The following is a 24,457-nucleotide window of genomic DNA, read 5'->3' as shown; positions in this document are numbered from 1 at the left end:
ACACATTGTAACTCTGGCGCAGCCTGCCGACACCTGAATGGTGGTCAGCTCCGAGGACGGGGGGCGGGCAGGAGCGGGTGTAGAAGAACATGGAGACAGGACATAGTAAGGAAGATAACTATTTACGTATGTAAAACAGAGAGATTAGGTAAGATTTATCCATAGTTTACTTGTGCAGCGACTTCGTCGAGAGAGTCTGTCATCCCCCCCCCCCCCGCACACCAGTACGGTTAGGACATAACGTAAAGCAACTTCCAAGGCAAAAGAGGCCACGTGACTGCGAATTTCCTTCACTGACCAGCTTACCTTGCAGACAGCTGTATTCAAACAGATAGTTAGTCACCCTTCGCCGACTGGACATTCTCCTTTCATCCTCGGACCTTCTTTCCAAGCGCTAATAGCAGTCTGTCTTGGTCTCCTAGCTCTGTGTGAGTAGTATGCGTGTTATGCCCAGCTTAGAAAAAAAAAGAAAGTCATGCTGTCTGATCTAGCAGCCTGCCGCAATGCTATCGACGATGTTCTAGGTCCGATGCCAATAAACAGACGCCTCACGTTGTAATACGCATGCGCTCTATCTGATGTACACAGACAGCCCACAATTGTGCGGTGTTACTGGCGAAACCGTGTTCCATATAGTCTGGACAGAAAACAATGAAATGATCAGCTTGAACGCAATAAGAAACACATACTTATTCCCCATTGAAATAAAGATAAGCTGATAATAATGAACTTTAGACTGTGTTGACAGAAATTGAATTATTGCTAAACCCACGCCCAACGACAACCTTATCGACTCAATTGTAAGAACCGACGCTAACACTAGCTCATGTCTTGAAAGGTCGATGGCTACTCTCTCTCCCTGGAGACAAGGCTGTTGAAACAGAGCACAATTCTAAGAAAGAAGCGACACAAGGACGATGGAGACGAAAACAAATTTGTCCTGACGCCTTCTGGAAGCGAATTCACAAATAATATGTTTCGTAGCTACCATCATCTCACTACGTCAGTTGCACTTCTTCAAGTAAGGCGAAAGTCGGAGTTGTCACAACTATGACACAATGACAACAATGGTGTGACGACGGCGGCATAATCACGGTTGAATGATGACAGCGTGATTACGATGGAATTACGAATGGAATGATGGAATTACGATGGAATGACGATGACGGCATGATGCGAATTGGATGTCGTTTCTGAAATTAAGGCGAGTGTACGACGACAGCGCGACGACGACTGCATAAGCACAATAGATGACGACGACTGCGTGAAGACGACTGCACGATAAGATTCCGGTGAAGAAGCTGGAATGACGACAATGGAACGACCACAATGGCCGCACTACCATATGCTCCATGACGTCGTGGAGTATATGACTCTCCTGGATTGTATGACACTCCAACATCCTGGAGTATATCAATACGACGCCATGTCGACGACGACGACGTGACCACGCTGTGATAATCACTATTCAATGACAACAGAATCATTACGAAGAAATTTTGAAGCAGGAATGACGTCGATGCAACGACGAAGGTTGTATGACGACGATGGCGTTAAGAGAATGAAACGACGACGAGTGTATGATGACGATGGCGGGCGCACTGGGTTAATTTCCGTCACCCATTGATATTAAATTGAATTACATGGGTTTTACGTGCCAAAACAAAGATCTGATTAAGAGGCGCGCCATAATGGGGAACTCCTGAAACTTGGACCACCTGTGGTTCTTTAGGGCGCACATAAATCTAAGTACACGGGTGTTTTCGCATTTCGCCCTCACCGAAATGCGACCGCCGTGGCCGGGATTCGATCCCGCAATCTCGTGCGTAGCAGCCCAACACTGTTCCCACTAAGCAACCACGGCGGGTGTCACCCGTTATGCAAGGAGGGCAACAACATCTCTACGATTCAGGTAACCGAGCTTTGCGTCACCGTGACCAAAATGTACACGCTCATTGGTGGAAGAACACGCGATGAGCCGTGCATGTCAACCAATGGAAATACCTTCTGGCACAGTGCCATTGTACTACGAACGACGGCGCCTACGAACGACGCCAATGGCGCGAAACTAAGCAACGAACTATAAGAAAAGGTAATGCTTTAATAAGCTAGGCTCGAACATCATTCAACGCCTAGAAATTCAGACTTGAGACATTGTTAATTGGCGCTACAAAGACGCGGAAGGAGAACAAGAAGCACACAGGACGCAGCGCTAGTTGTGTCCTGTCTAGCATTGTGTCCCGTGTGCTTGTTGCTCTCGTCCCGCGTCTTTTAACCACTGTAGTTAACGATGTTTAAAGCCTAGAATACGCTAACTAGTCCAACTTTCTTCTTTAATGGTGATTGTAAATCATTGTTGCCATAAACGAAAATACAACAATTGCAGTACCTCGCCTTCGTTATCCCCTTCATAGTCCTCGTCATAAACGGATGTTGCGGAAATAGCGATGAATGTCAAATTTACGTTTTTACTGCTACTCGGACGCATAAGACTCGCGTACGCTTGTACTGTTGTATCTAGACATCATATTTCACCCTTTACAAGAGTTTTCTAGATAAACGAATCCATGTAAGGAGTTTGGATAGCGATTTGGGTTATTTTTGTGTCACGCAAATACACGGTGATATTAGTATGCTCTGAGGCGTCTAGAGATTCACACCATATAATTTATATTGTTACGTCCAAGCGCGTCAAAGGGACGCGGGGATCAAGAAGAGAGGGGAAGAGGAAAACGAAGACTGTGCAGCGGCCATTCCTGTTCTTCGTAGCCTGCCGTTCCTGTTCTCGCACGCCTAAATAAACCCCTTTTCCCCGTGCTTGTAACAAATTGGTGGACGGTGCGGGGTACACCTCGTAACCACGGAGCCTACGCTGCTACAACTTCGCCGAAGCCGTCGACTTGCCGGACTTCCGCCACCATCGCCTGACATGACTGAATACGCCTGCCAGATTCCCGAAGGTTCTGACGCGGCTTCAAGGCCAGCACCTGGCGTTCCGTGGCAATACTACCGGGTGCCACTCACTTTCGGAGGAAAAGCCGGAGAAGATGTCGACGAGTGGCTCACAAACTACCGAAGGGTGAGCCGATCTAACGGTTGGAACTCGACCGCACAGTTGTCAAATGTTGTGTTTTCTCTTACCGACACAGCACTCGTCTGGTATGAGAATCGCGAAGACACGCTCACTTCATGGGAGCTTTTCGTAGAGAGCTCCCATGAGCTCCAGCGCAAAAAAGAAACGCGCCGAACAGACGCTTTCGCAAAGAGCTCAGATTCCCGGCGAGACCTGTACGACGTATATCGAAGAAGTGCTGAAACTGTGCAAAATAGTGAACTCTCAAATGTCTGAAGAGGACAAAGTTGGACATTTGTTGAAAGGGATAGCCGAAGACGTCTACAATTTTTTGATCGGCAAAGAAAGCTTGGATTCCGTGTCTGACGTCATTCGCCACTGCAGGACCTTTGAGACGCTGAAAATGCGACGGATAATACCGAAGTTTGGTCGCCTGGCTAATGTCACAACGGTGGCAAGTGTAGACCCGAGTTCGTGTGTTGACCTTCCATCAACAATACGGCAGATTGTTCGCGAAGAGTTGCTCCATCGGGAAGAGATGTACCGTTGCACACCCGGCATCGCTGGTGCGTACTTACCACACGAGATGCGAAACACAGCCGTTTCGACCGCATGGCAACCCACGGTTCACTCAGCGACCGTCGAGTATAGGTCTACCCCACAAACGAGAGGGACCCTAAGCTATCAAGATCATGACTACGACCAACGCCCTCGCCGCACGCACGCCTCCGGGCGGCAGATGCCTAGCCACGATGAATGGGACCCATCTGCTGGCTATGCAGTCGACAGCAACATGCGTGACTACGTGCAGGAACATCGAAATTTCCGGCATCTGCCGGTGTGTTTCCAATGCGGTGTCGTGGGCCACATAGCGAGATTTTGCAATCGTCGCCCAACAACGTGGAATCGTCGATCGGGGCCTTCAACAAGGACCACACCTCCTACGAGGACAACTCAACAGTCATGCACCACCCCTTGGTCAGCTGGCGTCCCTCCTGGCAACGACTACTGGCAGAGAAGCTTCCGGAGCCGCTCGCCGGCATCTGACAGGAGTTTGACGCCACCGCCAACTTCTCGTGCACCGCGTTTACGTCAATCTCCATCGCCAGTGCGCCGCTCAGCCTCACCTTCACAACCGGAAAACTAGCTAGCGCGGCCGATGGGGGTGAGGTCGCTCGACACGTGCTATCGACAGAAATGCCCCCTGCAGTTGCTATGATTAAGAACAAAGTGCATGTACTAGTTGATGGTGTTGCTACAATGGCTTTAGTGGATACCGGGGCAACTGTATCCGTAATGAGTCTCGGTTTTAAAGGTCGGTTGGGGCGCAAAGTTGTATTTCCGTGGGACCAGGCTGCAACGTTTTGTGGAGTGAGCGGCGAGTCCTTACGCCCTGTTTGTGTGTGCACTGCTGAAGTGTCCCTGGCTGGTGGAGTTTTCGCGACGGAGTTTGTAGTTATTCCCCGATCGACGCACGAAGTGATTTTGGGCATCGACTTTTTGCGGCAGTGTGGTGCGACCGTTGATTGTCGCACGGGGGAAGTTTGCGTCGATGGTCATGTTTCGTCCGGGCTCTTAGAGGAGACTTGCAGTCAAGGTGAACTTTGTGTGTGTGCAGATACTGTTGTGCCTGCGTCCAGCTCGGTGTGCGTGCCGGTTGTATGTCGCGGTGAAGTTCGAGACAGTTTCGATGCCTCCGTAGAGCCAATGCATCTAAATTGTGTGAAGAAGAACGTTTTTGTCCCTCATTGTGTGGTATCCATCGGCAACGGGCGTGCAGGCTTGTGGACGGCCAACTGCTCGGCAGAACCCGTCCTGCTTCCAGACGGCTTGAAACTCGCCTACTTTACAGAATACACGTCTTCGTCCGTAGCCGTACTAACAGACTCGCCGTGTGAACCTGCTGACCTTCGCCAAGTCTCAGACAAAAAGCTTCTGTCTATGATAAACAAGTCGCTCAGCACAAGGGAGCGCCATACCTTGGTGGATACGCTTTCTAAGCATCTGTCAGTGTTTGACTTTGCGCAGCCGGACAAAGTGTTCTCGATTCCCGAGTCACGAACGCGCGCCATACCATAGATACGGGATCTGCGCGCCCGATCAGGCAAAAGCCCTATCGCGTGTCGCCTAACGAGCGCAAGATAATCGGGGAACAAGTGAGTGACATGATGAAAAATGGGATAATACAAGAGTCCTCGAGTCCTTGGGCAACTCCGGTCATACTCGTCAGAAAGAAAGACGGTAACTGGAGATTTTGCGTCGATTATCGAAGATTAAACGCCGTGACTAAGAAGGATGTCTACCCGCTGCCCCGGATTGATGATGCAATTGATTGCCTTCATTCGGCCTCTTATTTTTCTTCAGTGGACCTGCGCTCAGGATATTGGCAAATCCCGATACACCCGACAGACAGAGAGAAAACAGCCTTCATAACCCCGGATGGATTATTCGAATTCAATGTGATGCCATTTGGGTTGTGCAACGCTCCAGCAACCTTTGAAAGGTTCATGGACACCATTCTGCGTGGGTTAAAATGGAACATCTGTATGTGCTATCTTGACGACGTTGTTATATTCGGGCGCACATTCAATGAGCACAATACGCGCCTGAATATTGTCCTCGACTGCATCAAAAACGCCGGCCTGGTTCTGAACTCCAAGAAATGTAAATTTGGTGACCGTCAAACCCTTGTGCTGGGTCATCTTGTTGACAAAGACGGTATCCGGCCTGATCCCCTCAAGACGGCAGCTGTCGAAGCATTCAGTGCACCGCAGTCAGTGAAGCAACTTCGTAGTTTTCTGGGTCTTTGTTCTTACTTTCGCCGATTTATTCCTGGTTTTGCTGACGTCGCTTATCCTCTGACAAATCTGCTACATAAAGACGCACGGTTTGAGTGGACACCCGAGTGCGATTCTGCATTTCGTCAGCTGAAGTTCCTGTTAACCTCTCGACCTATCCTTCGCCACTTCAATCCTACTGCGCCGACAGAAATCCACACAGATGCTAGTGGCGTTGGTCTGGGTGCCGTATTGGTCCAACGCTATGATGACCGTCAGCACGTGATTGCTTATGCAAGCCGCTCATTAAGCAAACCTGAACGGAATTACACGGTGACAGAGCAAGAATGCCTCGCTGTAATCTTTGCGGTTCAGCGATTTCGCTCGTACTTGTACGGACGCCCATTCCAAGTCGTCACAGACCACCATTCCCTGTGCTGGCTCGTGAACCTTCGCGACCCTTGTGGTCGCCTTGCGCGCTGGGCTTTGAGGTTGCAGGAATATAACTTCACTGTGGCCTACAAGAGTGGCCGAAAACATGCTGACGCAGACTGCCTTTCCCGTATGCCGCTTACTACGACGGACTGCGACGCAGACGATTTTGATCATCTCGTCGCTTCTGTGACATCCGCTTTTCCAGAAATCGATGCGTTCAAAGCAGAACAACGGACAGACACCAAATTGGAGCCACTCTTCACTTCTGCCCATTCAAGTGCAACAAGCAGCTACTGTGTACGTGACGGGCTGCTGTACAAAAGGAACTACTCAAGCACGGGTGCACGCTTCCTTCTAGTGGTGCCGAAGTGTCTCCGGCCAGCAATCCTTCAGGCTATGCACGATGACCCTACCTCCGGTCACTTAGGCACTGTGCGCACCCTTTATCGCATTCAAGAACGCTTTTACTGGCCCCGGATGCGACATTCGGTTGAGTTGTATGTCGCCAGCTGCATACAGTGCCAACGTCGGAAACGCCCAACCACTGCCCCATCTGGTCTCCTTCAACCTGTGCCGCCTCCCAGCTCACCCTTTCGGCAAGTTGGAATTGATCTGTTAGGACCTTTTCCAAAGTCATCTAAGGGGAACCGCTGGATAATTGTCTGCGCCGACTATTTCACGCGCTATTGCGAGACGGCGGCTATACCATCAGCCACCGCCACCGAAGTATCGCTCTTCTTACTTCACGCTATTGTTCTGCGACATGGACCGCCTGGTGTTATTATAAGCGACCGGGGTAGTGGAAGAGCTTGTGCGTTTGTGTAACTCGCACCTCAGGCACTCGACGCCATATCATCCGCAAACGAACGGCCTCACTGAGCGCACTAATCGAACTATCACAAATATGCTTTCCATGTATGTTGCGTCCGATCACAAGAATTGGGATGAAGTTCTACCGTTTATTACTTACGCATACAACACAGCCAAGCACGAGACAACCGGCTACAGCCCCTTCTTCCTTCTATATGCTCGGCCACCCCGGTATACGCTCGACACTGTCCTCCCTTTTTACCACCACGACAATCCTACGGTCGCCGATACGCTGTGCCTCGCTGAAGAGGCTCGGAGACTTGCGCGTCTTCGGACTTTGGCATCACAAGAAAACTCCAAAGCCCGCTACGACGCACGACATCGGCCAGTTACATATAACCCTGGTGATCTCGTTTGGCTTTGGACACCCACAAGGAAGCGCGGTTTGTGTCAAAAGCTGCTGGCAAACTACGACGGACCGTATGTTGTCATCGACAAAGTCAGCGAAGTGAACTATACTCTCGCGCGCCTCACGAACACTGGTAGACGTTCTGCTAGGACACAAGTCGCGCATGTCGCACGGTTGAAATCATGCACGCCACGGCAAGCTAGTTGACTCGCCCAGGGGGCTTTGTCTGCGAGGGGAGGTATGTTACGTCCAAGCGCGTCAAAGGGACGCGGGGATCAAGAAGAGAGGGGAAGAGGAAAACGAAGACTGTGCAGCGGCCATTCCTGTTCTTCGTAGCCTGCCGTTCCTGTTCTCGCACGCCTAAATAAACCCCTTTTCCCCGTGCTTGTAACAATATCATCACTGACGTAATTTTGAGAAAAGAAACGACGTGCATGCTTGTTTTTACTGCAACTGGAATCGACAATGCAGTGTTAGCTTCAATAAAAGCTGGAACTTAACAGGCTAACATTTCAGGCAACAGGCTAGCGTAGGTGCACATGATACTTCCTACAGCACGTAACAGGTGGTAGCAGCACACATCAGCACAGTATATCTGCGTGGACTGACCTTGACGTCTTTTAGAACGGATAACGCTAAAATTAAAAGGCGTTTCACGTAAAAAAGAGGATCGTGCTAACCGTCGCCCATGGCCTCTGCTGAAATGTACGAGCTTTCGGGCTCCGCTCGTGACGTCACGGCTAAAAGTGCAAATACGCTTCGTCAGCTGGGAAGTATTGAACATACAAGCAGGTCCATGGGAAGGATCGTGATTGCGCTCTCGAAAAGTATACAGACGCTTGCATAGTCACCTTTCCCTGCGAAGGGCCCATGTGCCTTGTTACTGGCCTAGAGCGTCCCACTGGTCGAAGAGGCTTCGCGAAACAAGCGTAGCACTAAGCGACAATGTGTAAGACAAGCAGTTGCTGCCCGACATAATTAGGTATTGTGGAAGAACGCATGTCGGCTTGCTTGGCTGCTGCGTGTTGTAAAGGTATTGATTAGCGTATAAGACAGTGATCGGTAAGGGCAATCTCAGCTTCTTCCGCTGAGGCCAAGCCGCATGCCGCGTTCATCTCTAGGGTCAAATAAAAGTGGCGTACTGATACTCCAATGCAAGGCCGTATAACATGCGCCGCGTACTCGAATTACGTGAAGCGCAATCAATACGATGCAGATAACCCACTCGGTGCAGCCTGCTGACCTGGACCAACGCGTAGCGTGCAGCAAACCAGGACACAGCGCGGAGGGCATTCCGCCTTTCCTCGTGGCCCATTCATTTAAAGTATGCATCAGGCACTGCGACAACAGCTTTCAAGGCTGGCGCCTTCACTGCGACTCGCTCTCGCTACCCTCTCCCTGTAACCTGTTCCCCGGAGCCCGTTGTTCGTAAAAACATTTTCGTTGTCGAGGGAAGGACGGGGGGGTGGAGAGATCTCTGCATGGTCACGTGTGACCCTTCCGTCCGCGCAGTCTGAGGCCACTCTCGCTCTCGCAAGGTTTCCCGGCTTTCGAGAGTGACACACAGGCGCGCCGACTCTTCTGCTGCGGCCGCCACCGTCCACGCCTCACAATGTCCGGCGTGTACACCAAGAAGTCCGTCGATGACGTGCACGACACTTCGGTGGGCGCTCTACCTTTCAAGTTGCAGCGGATAGCGGAAGAAGAGCTGGGCGAGACACAAGCTAAGAGACAGGATGCGCTCGAGAAGCTCACGCAGCTCTTGGAAGGTAAGATTACATTGTGCGGCATGTTTTACAGTGAAGCCGTTAGCCTCTAGTTGGTCGGAAGTTTTGAGTCTGTACTCACCGAAAATGAAACGGCAGCTGAAAAAGGGTTCTTTTTTTAGTTTTTGTGTAACAGAATTATGTTTTCTCGTATATTCAAATTACAGTCCGATTCTATCATGTCCGCAGGTAGTGTGTAAGTCGTATACAGTTTTTATGACGCATTTTACGTTGAGAATTTCAGTAACGCGCTTGCGCCAGGTGAAAGGCCTACCAGAATGAGGATGTATGCTCCACTCCAGCACACCTGCGTGCGCACGTGACGAACGCGTGCGCGCGATGAGTCCGTCCTTGATGCGTGGGCGCCCTGCCCGTTGTATCTGCCGCACAGTGTGCGCTCGTAATCGACATCAGGGCAAACACTGTTCGAAAAATCACAGTAACGTTTGGCTTCGTCAACGCGGGTTACGCGCAAGTGTACGGACGCCGCGAATAAGCACCGTAGCGTCGTAGCACAAACGTAACGGTCGCGAACGCGGACGCTACATTGATTTCGACTGTTCGATGCCTTGTGGTGGTGGCAGTGTTTGTGCAACGTCGGCTACAGACCCCCTTCGTGATTACCAACAGAGTTCCCGGATGACTGCCAGTTAAGAGGAAGCTTTAGATCGCTGCTCCTATGTAAATACATCTAAATGTAGAATTCGCGTTTCTCAGCAACCACTGCACCAAATTTGACGACGTTTGTCGCATTTAAAAGAAAAAACGTAAAATCTAGTGATTGTTGGTCTCGAGTTTTTTAGTTAGGTCATCCAATTTTTATAAAAAATTGGCAAAAATCAAACATTTTCAAAAAACGACGCTATCAAGTTTACAACTCTGTAATTCAACAACAAAAAATGAAAACACAGTTCAGTGAATTGCATCTAATAGTACATCTAAAACGGACAAAATTGACGTGTTACACATGAATATAAAAAATTTTAGTAATATGTAAATACAACTTTTCCAGAACCCTTGTAAACAACGTAACAAATTCACGTAAGATGTAAAATGACATATCGAATTTGTTCGCTTTGTATGATCTAATAGAAGCCGTTTACAGAACGAACCGCGATATCTTTTCTTGATGCAGATCTATGAATTTATAAACTTCGTGCTTCTATTTTTTTTCAGACTGTCAAATATTTGAAAATCTTTTTAATAAAATTCAAGCCCTAAACCGATATTTCGCTTCCAACAGTTACTAGAATGTAACCTTCTCTCTCAACTGCAACAAATATTACGAAAAACATGTCCAGGGGGTTATCTCAGAAAAAACGTTTTTTTCGCGTTTTACATGTATTTGAATAGGCCGCGTCGGAGTTGGGCCCGAGCTAAAGCTTCCTCTTAACTTTCTCTCTCAAATGCAACAAAGTTTACTAAAACATGTCCAGGGGTTATCTGTGAAAAAACGTTTTTTTTGTGTGTGTGTTTTACATGTATTTGAATAGGCCACGTCAAAGTTCGGCACGAGATAAAGCTTCCTCTTAAGCCCTCTGGAAAGCGCGTTAGAATAGTCTTTACATTTATAAAACTCTCCAGTTGGTACCAATTCTGCTGTAGAATTGGAGTGTTCGACAAGTGAATTTTATTGTGAAGTACAATAAAAATAATTCATACATGAGCTCGATGCATGTCGCACGTTCTTCTTATCTGAACACATCAAAAATATGTGCCTACAGCATACTATGCAACAAAATATTCCAATTTTCTTGGCTAACATGACTGTCAATAATGCAGTAGAGGAAGTTGTCTGGGGTACAGAACACGCTGCTGTCATGGAGTGGAGAAAAGGGTCTATAATGGAGGCGGAATTTTCTTGTGGATGCACTACCTAGCCGTCGCATCTGCCTGTAACGCCGTGTAAAGACTAGTAGAATAAGCAAAAGGAGTGCGGGGTTGTAGCCCTTTTACAACATGATCTGTTGGAATGACCATAGTTTGTTTTCTGGAAACAATAGTCAGGGTACCGCACAAAGTGCAATGTATTACCTGTCAAGTGTGACACTTTGTTAGCCGCAGTGAAGAATTCGCTCTTTTACTATGTTGGCGCGGACGCTGTCAACCTAAGCAACATGAGTTGGTTAGAATATGTAGTTTTTCTTTATTCAGTTTTTGTAGCGTTTGTAGGGACAAACGTTCGGAAACCAACGTGCTATCGAGTAGGTAGGAGCAAGCCTACATAAAACGACATTAGAGCTTCTTCTACATGACTTGAAATAATCGCGAAAGATATGAACTAGCGTACATTTTTAAAAATGCCGCATACATCTACGTGGTGCAAAACGGTCAAAACAGAGTCCTCGTTCATTTCCAGCTACGGCGAACACCGATGCGAGTGAAATCAATGCTCATTGACAGCGGGATATTAAAGGCTGAGTACTGACCAGGATGTTTGTTAACAAGAAAACCGCTTGGTATCATCAACATCGATATATGTATGCATCGAAGGGAATAAACGGCTAGAAGCAGATGCATATTCCATGTACAAACTGCAAAAAAAAAATACTTTACTGGCTACGCATCTGCTGCTTCGCATCTTGAGCGTGCTTTGCCACACAGTCCATCTTTCTGAAACTCAATGTTACAGAACTGCTTGCGTCCGTGCATAGGTCGGTGGTCGCAACGTTGGCGTGCTGCAGGATGCACGTACCCTGAATACTCTGTATTTTCTGTCGATTAGTGGCAAAGAGGGCAAAAATAAAAACGATCTAACGCACGAGATATTTACATCAACGGGAAACGCTCGATTAGGTGCGGTAGTGGGCTTTCCTTTAAATATTATATTGGCTTGTCGGCGTGACCAGGCAACTTACAACCACTTACAGATGCTGGTGCAAGCATCAGCTTCCATTCAAATCATGGTAACGTTTTATTAGATCAAGCGGTGCAACCTTTCTTCACTATACATGTAGCCGGGGGCCGGCGATAAATGTTCTTAGCAAGCAGAACTTCGGCGAGTTGGTTCATGGTCGTATGGTTGGGAAAGCAGCGCTATGAGCACATGTACTATGTGCCATGTGTCAGTCACATGTGTTATATGTCAGGCAGATGTCAGATGTCATATGTGTCAGATGTGAGACACATGTGTCTTGTGTACTATGTGTATCTGTCCCTTTGTTTTTTAGCGCTGCGTAAAAGTACCGCTATAACTTTTCCAGAACCCACTGGTGAGACGCACGGCTTTAGAGATGCCACAACGCTGTGAACTTGTATATACGCACCTTCTCTCATCATCATCATCATCCTCATCATCATCATCATTAACCGGCTTTTTTCCTCCCCGTCCCTTTCCCCCGATGTTCAGTAGCAGGCCAGAGCAAGGTATAGCTCAGGCCGCCCTCCCTGTCTTTCTGTAAATAAATTATTAGTGAGTTTTAAAATTGGGGCCCTAAAGAGCTTTGCGGGTGTTAGCGTTGGGGCACGCAGGAGTGAAGAGTTTTAGAATATGGCTTTGCGCTTGCGGATAGCGTCTTGCGCTGACAGCGCCACTTCGGCGTCTAAGAAAAGCTATTAGAAATAATAAATAAAATATACCATTTTATGATAGGAATAGTAATTTTGACTTGCGTGTATTCGCGTTTAATTACAATTTAGAGGTTATTCTTCAAGCAGCAAACAATTAGTTGTGCTTAGTTTTGAGCAACAAACCCAACTTTACGTGCCTTCACCAGCCAAGCTTAGCCGTGTTAGGCCTACGAGCTATAAGATCCACACTTGAATTCGGAATCAGCGGTGTCTAATGAATCAATCTTCATAACACACGTTAGTTGAGAGAAAGCGATAACTGCAGTCACTTCTCCTAGCTTGCGAACTTCACGCGTTACCGCGAATTGAACCCGGTTTGGTGCTAGGTTAGAGACGTCGCTTCGATGGGTGCCGCCATGTTTGTTGACGCAAAGCTTTTGGGAACGCTATTTGAGCTCCCGCTAAATCGGTGAAATAGCGTTCCCAACGCAAACCCCAAACGCAGTTTGCGTCTCGCGCATGCGCAGTGGCTTCGACGCTATTTCTTTGGGGCCCCAAAACGTTTGGGGCCCCTATTCTAAAACTCTATATTCTATCTATCTATCTATCTATCTATCTATCTATCTATCTATCTATCTATCTATCTATCTATCTATCTATCTATCTATCTATCTATCTATCTATCTATCTATCTATCTATCTATCTATCTATCTATCTGTCTGTCTGTCTGTCTGTCTGTCTGTCTGTCTGTCTGTCTGTCTGTCTGTCTGTCTGTCTGTCTGTCTGTCTGTCTGTCTGTCTGTCTGTCTATCTATCTATCTATCTATCTATCTATCTATCTATCTATCTATCTATCTATCTATCTATCTCTTCCCAACCGTTCTTAGCAAGGTCTTAAGTTATTACATTTCGAAAGGGTGCTGGTTGCCATCGATGATCATGACAGTCCAAATCCAAACCAACCTGAGAGCCAACATACCGAACCGGAAATATTTAAAAAGTCAATGAGTGTTACTTCGTTGACATCTGTGGAATAGTTTCGCTGAACTAGCGAAGTCTTGGTTGTGCAGCCATCTATTGCCGTATCCGGGAATTTTAGACGTTGCCCCTTCGGCCATTTGTTGAACTTCACTGCAATACAGCAGCGTAACTCAATGGGCAACATTTAAAAAAGCTATAGTACAAAATATTAGCCGAGTTAAAACAAATTTGTAATAGAAACGTCGAAAATGTACTTCCTTCTATTAACATAGGCATTTATAGCACCTCTTCAGCACTTAATCCTGCGTTGTATCAGTGTTTAGGTCAGAGACAAAATACTGCTATAACGCAGAACTAAGTGCCGAGTAAGTGTGGTAAATGCATACGTTATTAAAAGGAAGTACCATATTGACCTTGATACAAAAAACTTCTTGAAACTAGTTTGATCTTTTGAAATATAAATATTTGAAAGTGCTGCCCATTGAGGTACACTGGTGTGATGCACCGAAGCTTAACGAATTGCCATAGGGGCAATATCCAAGATTCCTGGGTATGCGTTTGAGGCTCATTGCCACAAATTGCTAACAATATTAATTATTTTATTAGCATAAACTACGCTTTAATTCACTCGTTAGCCTATCAGAATAAGTTTTCGTAAACGCGTCTTAATGCATGTACGAATATATTTGTGCTAGTTACAAGAACACACATTAACACTCTTCCCTTCACCGCTGTTTGTCACCACTCACTTAGACATCGAATCGACACAGTAACGATGTAATTTGTAGTTGCAGAAATAAACCAAACAAAAAAGGATGAATTTAGAGAAGCAGCGGATGTTAGTTAAAACATTGCCCCATTTTAATCTCTATAAGGTGCGTCATGACTTTGGTTCCTGGAATGGGGTCAAGTTCCCCATTTATGAAGCCTTTATCGGCTAGCCATTACATGGACACCAAAGGCGAATTTTTATTGTCAGCTTCTTGTTCCGGATATATAAGTACACACATATTTAAATAAGTAAAGTTTTCCAACGGCCGTATTTGAGAAAAAGACCTTTAGCAAAACAGCTATTATAACCTTTAGATCACGAAAGGCTTTTTTTTCTTTCATGCATGGTACTTGATTGCAGCGAGTTAGCATCGTACGCAAGCATTACACAGACAAAAAGAGCAATCATTGAGAAATAACCAACAAACACAATTTTTATGAGTAGTAACCAATTAAGAAAGCGAGTACAGTTGCCCATAAAAGAGGGGCAACGACAAATAACTAATCAATCGAGGTCACCAGTGCGGTGAAATTTTTTTTGTCATAGATATCTTTTATATGAAAAGCTATTCTACTAAACTCTACTCACAAGGAAACATCCGGCATTCCGGTCCAACATCCGTGTCTTCCATAAACTGTGTAGTCGAGTTAGTAAAAATATATCAAAGATCAAGCTCTCGATCGGCTTTTCTTTCCCGATTTTTAGAACATGTAGATGTTGGATCGATCCTTCAAAAAGGAGTTCGCATATGACTATAATGCTATAATGACTCTTCTGCTTGCATCATTGTTACTAGTACTCTTCCAAAACATGTGCCTATACTTTCTCCTGTAAAACAAGGATTATGTTTGCACTTCTGTTCGCACTTTATCTATGACCATTGTGTATTAGCATTCTTCAGTGTTGTCAAATTCAGGGCTTTAACATATTGGGCAACGAACCCAAGGTTTTGTCCTACGCAAATTATCTTACCATTTTCTGCACCGACAAACCCAGTATCCAGAGTCCTAGCAATGAACAATTTGGAATGTCTTCAGGTGCCCAGCAAACGCTATCTAAAAGCGTAGATATTTGGTTTGGTTTGTGGAATTTTACTCGAAGTCACTATGCTAGCAGTTAATGCACATGCATGCCACCCAAATGTCATGGTGTTCATTTAGACGCACATAAGCTTAGCGTATATTGCTGGCGAGAACGGGTACCTGGCATTCCAGCGTACTGTTGATAATTTTGTTCCGCATTCCCTTTCTATATTTGGGAAGGGCAACCACCTGTACCCGCTCCCTAGATACAAAGATATTTTATGTACTGCAGATTTTTCACTGTGCCAGGAATTATATCCCACGTGTCCTTTGCTACAATTTGCTACATCTGCGTGGTACTTCTTTTAGCTTCTTTTAACGCGAAAGCGTTAAGGGCCCCCGTGTCGCAGAAAATCCGGCCTCGGCGTCCCACAACCCGCGTCCGGCACTCAGCGTCGGCCATCCCTTCGATATAAAGAATTTCGAAACAAACTACGAATCACGCATACCTAACCACTTCTCTATCACCAAAGCTATTCACACCTTGTCTTTCACTGTTTGCGAAGTTATTCCTTGGAATTTTGAGAACGGCATCCCACAAACAAATGTAATGGAAAAAAGCACCGACAGCGCATGTGCTTTATGTTAGCTCTTTTCAGACTGAAATATTGGAAGTGCGAAGCGGTAACAGGAGATCGACCCACCCAAGAGGCCGCGTTTCTACCAGAAAGCTTGGCTTCGTGCATAGCGTTCGCCGCCAGCGTTTCCCGGTAAACTTTACGGTTACATAAGCTACAGTTGCCGCGAAGGATGAAAAGCAGTCAGGGGTCCTTGAACGCTATCGCGTTCCTATCTTAAAGGCGAAGCTTATAAGCGTCCTCGTTATTTTTATCTACGTGGCATCCGCGATTGACCACCACTGCAGTAATCGCCCATCACGCCGGCCCCTCCGGCAAATCAGAAAGCTCTATACGTAATAGGAGTTTCGCAAATGCAACCCCAGGTTTATTGGGTCTTTTGTTTCTCTAAACCACCGCTGGAAACCTGCACTTTTGTTCTCAATAATGAAACTGGGTCGCGAGTAGTCTCGACCGACGTTTTTTGAAGGTCCGAACAAGTTCTAACACGTGCAGATATCTTCAGCTCATTTTAAACTCGGACCCCTTGCTTTCGCTTTCTGTGCCACAGCGGAAGCGGAGCTCAACGCAAACAAAGATCCCAAGTTCCTGCTGCGTTTTCTGAGGGTACGCAAGTACAACGTGGACGGCGCACTTCAAACTATCCGCAACTACTACCGGAACAGAGCTTCCTGCGTGTCCATCTTCCGGGACTTCTTGCCGCGGAAGGCACCGCCGGCGGGCCGCAAGCTGATGATGGTGATGCCCGAGAAAGACGTTCGCGGGCGTCCCATAATCCTTTGTAAACCAGGCAAGTTACATGTCGTTATGCAGTCAACTTGTGTTCTATAGCTTCAATGTTATCTTCAAGCATACCCTGGGAAAATCATTGCGGGTAGACTACTGCTCTTGCTGTACTGTCACCTTTGCCGTAGATTGCGACGCCTTCAGTAGACAGACAGCACTGGAAAGCAGTTCACCACTGCGAAAAGCGGAAATTGTGCAAGTAAATAATGAAATATTAGGAACTGAAATCTTCGAAGAAAGCTCCTGCCGGAGTGCCATTTACTACTTTCAAAACTCAGCGTGGTAATGTGTGCTTTCTTCGGATATGTGAAATTTGTGAAAGAGCTGCTCAAATATGTAAATTAAGCTAAATGTTTTAAAGTGCGTAAACGTCTTTCAGCGTTCTTGGCGTTCTTTCAGCGTTCTCCACATATTTAGTACAAGATCTACAAGCAGTATGGAATAAGAAATTGCGGAGATGAATTCATCGACTGTGGTATAACTGTGTTGCCTTTGTAGGTAGCCGCAACTGACGAAAAAGCGAGCCGGGTTTAAATCACGCATTGACACTGAATCTGTCGCTATGTGCTCCACGCTTTAGTTATGGAGTAAGCTCAGGATAGCTAAACGGGTGCGACGTTTCTTAATCTACTTGCATTGCTTTCTTGCATGCCATATATATCTCACTCTCTCCGCGAAACTTCGTTTCTGGCTACGACAAGATGTTATCATTCTTTCGTACCACGTGAACATTTGTGCTGCCTATGAGAGAGAGAGAGAGAGACAAGGCGCTAGACAGACTTGTGCTCCTATCGTCGACAGCCTTTCACATCGCATCGTTGTTCAGAATTGTCATCGCACAATGCCTAGTACATAAATTTTGGCTCCGTATTTTACTGAACTTCGAAGAAAGAAATATATATATAAAAAACTAAAGGGCCCTTCGCTTAGAACAGTACCTGAAAAGCGTAGCAAGAGCGTCTCTCTTGCACCTGCTGCAGCTTACCTATAAGTGCTCTTGCTCATGAATGCATGCTGACGAACTTGCGCTAGCAACGCGGAGGTACTGCACGAATTGGTGAAACCTGCATGATTGCTGGGGCCCGGAAATGGGGCTTCATCTTGCATGCACTCAGCGTATGACAGCTCTCAGCTTTGAGATTATGAAACACACATGTGCATCTTTTTTCACTTGCATCTCTTTATTTAGTTTTCATATGTTTTTTTTGTGAGTGGCAAGAAAAGCAATGCTTTTTGTGATATTTCTTGGTATTGTTTTCGTGATATAAACGAACGGTTCCAGACAAGACAATACAAACCAACACTAACACAAAGTATAACTTCTTATCGCAAAGAAAACTTTGCTTGGTCACCTATGTCAGAGGTTCGTATTACACGCCAGTAGAAACACTAAGTATAACTTGCAAGTTAATAGCTTCTATAAGGACCACTGGCTGTGTGATGAAAGAATGAGATTATATACATACCTTTTATTACTCCAGGTGTATGGATGCCGAACGAGCTGCCTTACGCAGACCTTCAGTGCACGTGGCTCATCTGCATGGAACACATTGCGGCCGACCCAGCAGCACAAGTCCTAGGAGTTGTGCTCTTGGTGGACTACGCCGAATTTACGGCCGACAAGATCCTCTCGCTGAGCTTCGGCCTCATCAGGAGAGCCCTGGAATATATCCAGGTGCGGACACCCAGTCAATGCGGGATTCATTTCCCTCTCTAGAAAGAGTCTCTACAGCAAAGTTCAGGTACTTAAATGCGTGACGACAAGATCTGCCAGGTAGCAACAAGCTAATATCCGTAAACACAATGCTCGCACCTGATGGATATTAGATAGTCGCGAAGTAAAATAATCTCTGAGGTCGACTGCTACAAGTACTCCCATTAGCTATGGTTGAATGAAGACGGAAACTACCCGAATCCAGCTTGTAAAGCTCATTTGCTTCAGCATATATAGTGCAATGATGTCGCAGCTAAGATTTTGAAGTTTAAATTGTTTGTTATAATAATATCATGGTAAAGTGATGCAAGATGAGGAGGCAGGAAGCAGAAAGACCCAAGACAAAGCGAACTGATTATTTAGGCGAACTTGTACCCTAGAAACTTAAATACACTTCGATGCGGCAACAACAGCGAGAGCACTTCTAGGTCGGTCACGATATCGAAAGAAATGGCATTCATGCTACCCCCAGTCTATACGGGCGTCATTGCGCATTCTATGTTACCTTGCTATCTCCACTGAAATTCGAGGACGTGCTACAACAATCGGTGCACTATGACAAGGCGAGCCCGTCTTTCTGCGTATGGCTACAACATTGGAGGCCCACGAACACCGCGTTTAATCTGCCAAAGTATGTGTGGAAATATTTAGAAAATCCTGTACCTAATCGGTGGTGCTTCCGTACGACGACACTCTAAATTTATGCATTCCCGAATAAAAGTACCTGTATTGATGTTTTTTTTACCCGTGCCTCGAATACTGGTTAAAATTGTCAGTTGAGAAAGCCGTTCAGAATATTTTGATACCTCGTTTGTTTGTTCTACCCTCCCTCCCCCCAAAGAAAGCACTGATTTTAGCAGTGTGTAGGAATGCGCACGCTACTTCACCCACAGCGACGTGACTTCACCGTTCTTCAACGTCTGTCTAAAAAGCGAGAGTTAAGAGAGAGTTAACCATTACTATTCAAATATATATTCTGTGATTTTGCCTGCCCGAACCACGACCTGATTATGAGGCACGCCGCTGTGGAGGATTGCCGAATTATTTGGCCACCTGCGGTGGTTTAGTGTGCGCCTAAATGTAAGCACACGAGCGTGTTTGCATTTGGCTCCAATCGAAATGTGGCCGCCGTGGACGGGAACCAACTCGCTAGCGCGAGCTGTCCCTCGATGTTTCGACACACAGGTGTGCATGACCTGCAACGAAACTCGCCACGTAGCAGCTCCTGATTTCAGGGGAAAGGAAGCGTTGACGGCATGCTGTTCATGTATCTCAAGAAAAGTGCAGACTCAGATTTGTTCTCCGTGTATGTCAACTGTCATCGGTCGCCCCCATGGTGTAATAGATTTTTTTTTTAACGTTCCAGGATTGCATGCCGATGAGAATGAAGGCAGTGCACATAGTGAGACAATCGTACGCATTCGACATGTTTTTTGCGCTCATCAAGCCTTTCATCAAGGCGAAGCTGGCCGAAAGGGTAAGCGAACTCACGCACTTTTTTTACTTACTATACGCGTGGCTTACTGGGTGGCATTTGGCCTAATTGCACAATCGGTTGCACAAAGCACCTTGAATGAAACGGTGTTGCGGCTCCCGTGGCCCGTATACTAAGGCATTCAAGTTGCTGAGCCTCCCTTTATAACTAGTTCCTCTTATGTTTGCAAACGCGAGAAAAATATATAAAACGCCACCGCTCAGCATTGATATTAACTGATTGAGGCTGAAAATGTAACCCTCAGACGGCAGTGCGCTGCTGACGATAGGTGATGATCTTGATGTGTTTGGCGGTTATCACTGTTAATGTTGATGTTAGGACTCGCTTTTTATCTTTCTTTCTTCCTTTCTTTTTTCGCTTCTTTCTTTTTACGCCCACGACGCTGCGGGCTTTGTGCATCGCGTTTTGAAGCTTCTTTACTTGGTTACCGGTTTCGATAACTACGTTGAAAATGACAACTGCGACAAAATGTTGCCCCACGTAGAAATCATTTGTAGCGCTAGTGTAGGTAAAGACAAGGCTCAGTGTAGAAGTCTGCGCCTACAAAGCGAATGGGCACGTTCCGAACAACTCCCGAAAATTCAGCTTTTCGATGCTGAAGCTAACAAAACGGGCCGTCAATACAGCTCGGCCGAAGCGACTCGGGGCCCAGAAACGGCCAGACTTGAACGAACATGCCCGCTTACTGCTTCATACGCGCTGTGTTTGCTGCATGCAGCTGTACTTCCAAGTTTCCGCGAGTCTTAAAAGTTAAAAGCATCATCAGGACTCTCAGCAGCATGCCGTGTGTGACTGTGGTATTGGCGTCATAATCGACTACTCTTGTAGCTGCGAGACATACCGCTAGGGGTGTCTCTCGTTTGCGACAAAGAAATCTCAATGTTGTTAATTGAAAATCTGTATGACTGCTAGACTAACGGCTTTGCCACAATTACTTTTCTTCTTACTTACCTTCAATCTTAAACTATAACCTAGAAAACTGGTTTCTTGTTTCTTTTTTTTTGGCATCTGAAAATTAATTCGCGGCTTCATTAAAATGGTTTCCTCTTACAAAGCAGTGTAGAGGTGTTAGCGTTCGCTGTAGAGGACGTTTTAAGTGTAAGAATAGAGTCTTCTGCCATTGGTGAACAATTGAATCTACGTTGCACAAAACTTACTTTCGTTTTTTTTTTTTCCTTTTCTCGTACCTTGCACTCTTTTATCCCCAAGTTTCGCTTCCACGGAGACAACTTCGAGAAGCTCCATGAGGAGATTTCTCCGAAGACTCTGCCAGAGGAGTACGGAGGCCAAGGACCTCCTATCGACCACGACGCATTTTGGAGGCGAGTGGATGCCGAGTCCAAGGATTTCGCTGCCGCCAACCGCTTTGGCTACCCCATGAAAGACCAGGACGATTTGCCGCCTGACAGTGAGGAACTGAAGCAGGAGCTCACGTCGCTGTGATTGCATCATCAACACTCACAATCACTCAGTGTGCGGGTGCTGTAAGGCACAACATTTTACGTGCATCGCAGCAAGCACCGCATTTTACGGCAAAATAAAATCAGTACGACACTAATCAGCAGCGCTAGAGTGAAAGAGCACGGAATCGCGGACATGTGTTCTTTTCATTGAAGCAGAACTCCAGCCGGCAAGAATGAATATTCTATTGCTTATGAACACAAGAAATGAACCTAATGGTTTGTATGTCACGTAAAATGTTTTTGTAGCCTCTTTCGGATTTTTGCTAACTCTATTCAGGATCCAACGCTCTATTGTTTTGCATCTAAGCAATTGTACCACTTAATTTACGAGTTTCGTATTGCAAGAAATTTCGTTTGTCCCGAAGGAAATCGTGGAGGCAAGCTGTGCTTCTTTACAGAAAAAGATGCACAAGAAAAGCACAGCAAAACTTACACCACAAAAATGCGCTGCTTTTTTACATGGCCATCAAGAAAAATATTTTTCGATAGCAAAACACAGTATCATGCGTCACCTAAACTTACCTTCGAGAATCAACTTCAAGGAAACTCGCTTAGAACTCGCATGAAGTCATCGAATGTACTAAGTACTAGCTAGTAGGAGTGCTTAGCTGGTAAATATTTTTGTTACTTTACTCGCTATCGGTTGTATATAGACAACAGCGGCTGTGAATCAAGGAATGTGAAGGAGGAATGCGATGCGAATGGTGAACTTGGAACATTATGGCTTTCTTTGATGGGCGCTGGCGCAAAAAGAATGCACAGTTGATGGACACAATTCGTAAGGTATTTGTACTCAGTGCCTGGTTAGCGCCTTAATGCAATGTCATTCAGTTTCAGCACAGCGCCAATGTGCACACACATTAGCGGCTAACCGGCTCTGAGCACTGCCAGCTCCACGCTCTACAAGGTCAGCCTTACTCTTTCTCGTTTTCTTCGTTCCTGGCTTCTACAGAGAGAGGAGAAGGGGCGAGTACAACGTCGATTGTAGGAATAATTGGTAAAGCGCTTCGAAGCCGGTATAGCCCGAAATAACTCAATATAACTGAAGTTTGCATAGCTATTTACAAACTTGCGCCTCCAGGTGGTATGGATGATGCATAACTAATGACGCAAAAACTGTGCGCAAACACAGGCTTCGGGAAACGTGTTCGTTATCCGGCAAAATGATGGAAGGAAATGCCCTGCTAAACTGCGCAAACGTAAGCTTGACAGGGCAAGTACGCCAAAGCCGAAAGATGCTATATCCTTTCCTGTGCACTCGGTGTCATTAAGAGTCCTGTCTGTAAAACGGTCATGTCCGTCTCACTTTACATACGCTTCTGTTTCTTCTTCCTTCATATTATACTCCTTTAAACAAGAACTCAACACCACAACGGTCTAACGTTGTTTTCCGTAAGTTCACTTGCAACTCGCGTCCAAAATGTGGTCATTTGCAAAATGCGTCACGCAATAACGAAAAATTGGAGCTATAGCCGGGGCGCGCTAAGTGATGTTCGTTTTTCAGAATCGCACGTTTAGCTTGAGTCAGCGATTCGGTTGTTTTCAATAAAGGGGCGCATGCAGCATATGTACAGTCTTGGTCAAAAAACTTGAACCCACCGTGAACGGCCGGGGAGCGGCTGCGCTCCGCTATCGCGGCGCTGCCACCGCCGGTGTGCACCGCTGCTCGCTTGCGCCGAGGATAAAGAGGGCGAGGGAAGCATGTCTCTTACTCTCAAGTATGCTTTGATAACAGGGCTCGTGAAAAACTAGTGCAGCGTTCGTTCTGCCAGCTGCGAGGTCGTCTTGCGGCCCCCATGGTACGGCGCTTCGTGCGAGTAAATGCGGTGGCCTGGGCGAAACTGCCTGGCTTCCATGCAGCGCATTATAGTAAAAAAATTTTCCTAATCATCGAAATTACCTATTACAATTTTATTTTACATATTCAAATGCGGGAGCCTTCGCATTATGCTTTTAAATAAGCATTTCGAATGTGTTTCTGAGTGGAATGAAAACAAAAGATAAAAAATAACTAACATCTCTCATAGTTGTCTAGCGTTGTTCCAAGTTTTATTGTAATATGCGGGCAATTCAATCATCGTTCGTTTAAAAAAAGGTCAGAAGCAGTAATTTCGACTATGAATGCTCTCTTCGGAAAGGGCTCGTAACCACCGTTATATTTCAAATCCGTTGGCCGCACATCTCCATTAAGGAACGACCAAACGAGTGCGTTTGGCGTTGAAGTTCTTTAATTAAACCCACAGTGAGATTATGAAAACTTTTCGGGACTAGAAGACGTTCGCCGTGCCTGAGTAGCCGACTGAGTTAGACCCATTCCCTCGGCATTTTGGAAAGTGCTCAGTTCATCTTTTTTTATGTATTCGTGCACACTGCCTCATTGTCGTTAGGGCCCACTTTCATGCACACATGAGGTCAGTGTAAGTTCATCCCGTTTGCATTGGGCATCACGCGTTTGAATCGCGTAATGTAGACCAGTGCCACGAGATAATAGGATTCTCGCATAGTGAAGGCGTCACACCGGCGGTGGTGTCGCTGTCACGGGTTCCCTGTAAGAAGTATTTTATACATAGTTTACTGAGGTATCGTTCGTCTCTGCGAGAAATGGCTTCACAAGGAGTTTAAAAAATGGGTTATACGTATCGTCCTTTCTACTATAGACCATGGATAGTTTACAGTCAAGCACATGGGCAAACAGCAATTGTGCGGGGGAGCCACAGACAAAGCCACACTCAATGCCTTGAAGGCATGCTGCCCCCCCCCCCCCCCTGTGATTTTGTCGAGGCGCAGGTGCCACCCTGAAGCTTA

General features: G+C 46.3%; 2 protein-coding genes across 3 annotated transcripts in view; one reads left to right on the top strand and one right to left on the bottom strand.

Moving 5' to 3' along the window:
- The window catches only part of LOC135916034 (solute carrier family 2, facilitated glucose transporter member 8-like), a 32,349-nt gene extending 10,833 nt beyond the window's left edge, over positions 1-21,516 (bottom strand). Inside the window, exons 1-3 of one of the 2 annotated variants that reach the window (XR_010568818.1) lie at positions 21,377-21,516; positions 18,447-18,640; positions 16,991-17,155 (exon numbers count right to left, since the gene is read on the bottom strand). The gene's annotated coding sequence lies outside the window, so the exon portion shown is untranslated. Of the gene's footprint in view, positions 1-16,990; positions 17,156-18,446; positions 18,641-21,376 lie in introns of those variants that run through there. The other variant, XM_065449240.1, reaches the window with a different exon arrangement.
- LOC135916028 (alpha-tocopherol transfer protein-like) lies at positions 8,799-23,235 on the top strand. The gene is made up of 5 exons (XM_065449234.1): positions 8,799-9,273; positions 16,745-16,984; positions 18,462-18,655; positions 20,061-20,171; positions 21,399-23,235. The coding sequence occupies exons 1-5, from the start codon at positions 9,117-9,119 to the stop codon at positions 21,630-21,632; spliced, it is 936 nt and encodes a 311-aa protein (XP_065305306.1). The 5' UTR covers positions 8,799-9,116; the 3' UTR covers positions 21,633-23,235.
- Positions 23,236-24,457: the final 1,222 nt, after the last annotated feature.

Source organism: Dermacentor albipictus, chromosome 4 (genome assembly GCF_038994185.2).
Source record: "Dermacentor albipictus isolate Rhodes 1998 colony chromosome 4, USDA_Dalb.pri_finalv2, whole genome shotgun sequence".
Classification (NCBI taxonomy): domain Eukaryota; kingdom Metazoa; phylum Arthropoda; class Arachnida; order Ixodida; family Ixodidae; genus Dermacentor; species Dermacentor albipictus.
Note: the sequence above shows the minus strand (reverse complement) of the source record. Positions and strands in the feature narration are given on the sequence as shown.

Bases quoted from the DNA above. Each gene is read 5' to 3' on its own strand.
- LOC135916028 (XM_065449234.1), top strand. From the start codon at position 9,117: ATGTCCGGCGTGTACACCAAGAAGTCCGTCGATGACGTGCACGACACT. The intron at 16,985-18,461 runs GCAAGTTACATG...TTATTACTCCAG, and splicing joins CATAATCCTTTGTAAACCAG to GTGTATGGATGCCGAACGAG. The intron at 18,656-20,060 runs GTGCGGACACCC...TTAACGTTCCAG, and splicing joins GAGCCCTGGAATATATCCAG to GATTGCATGCCGATGAGAAT.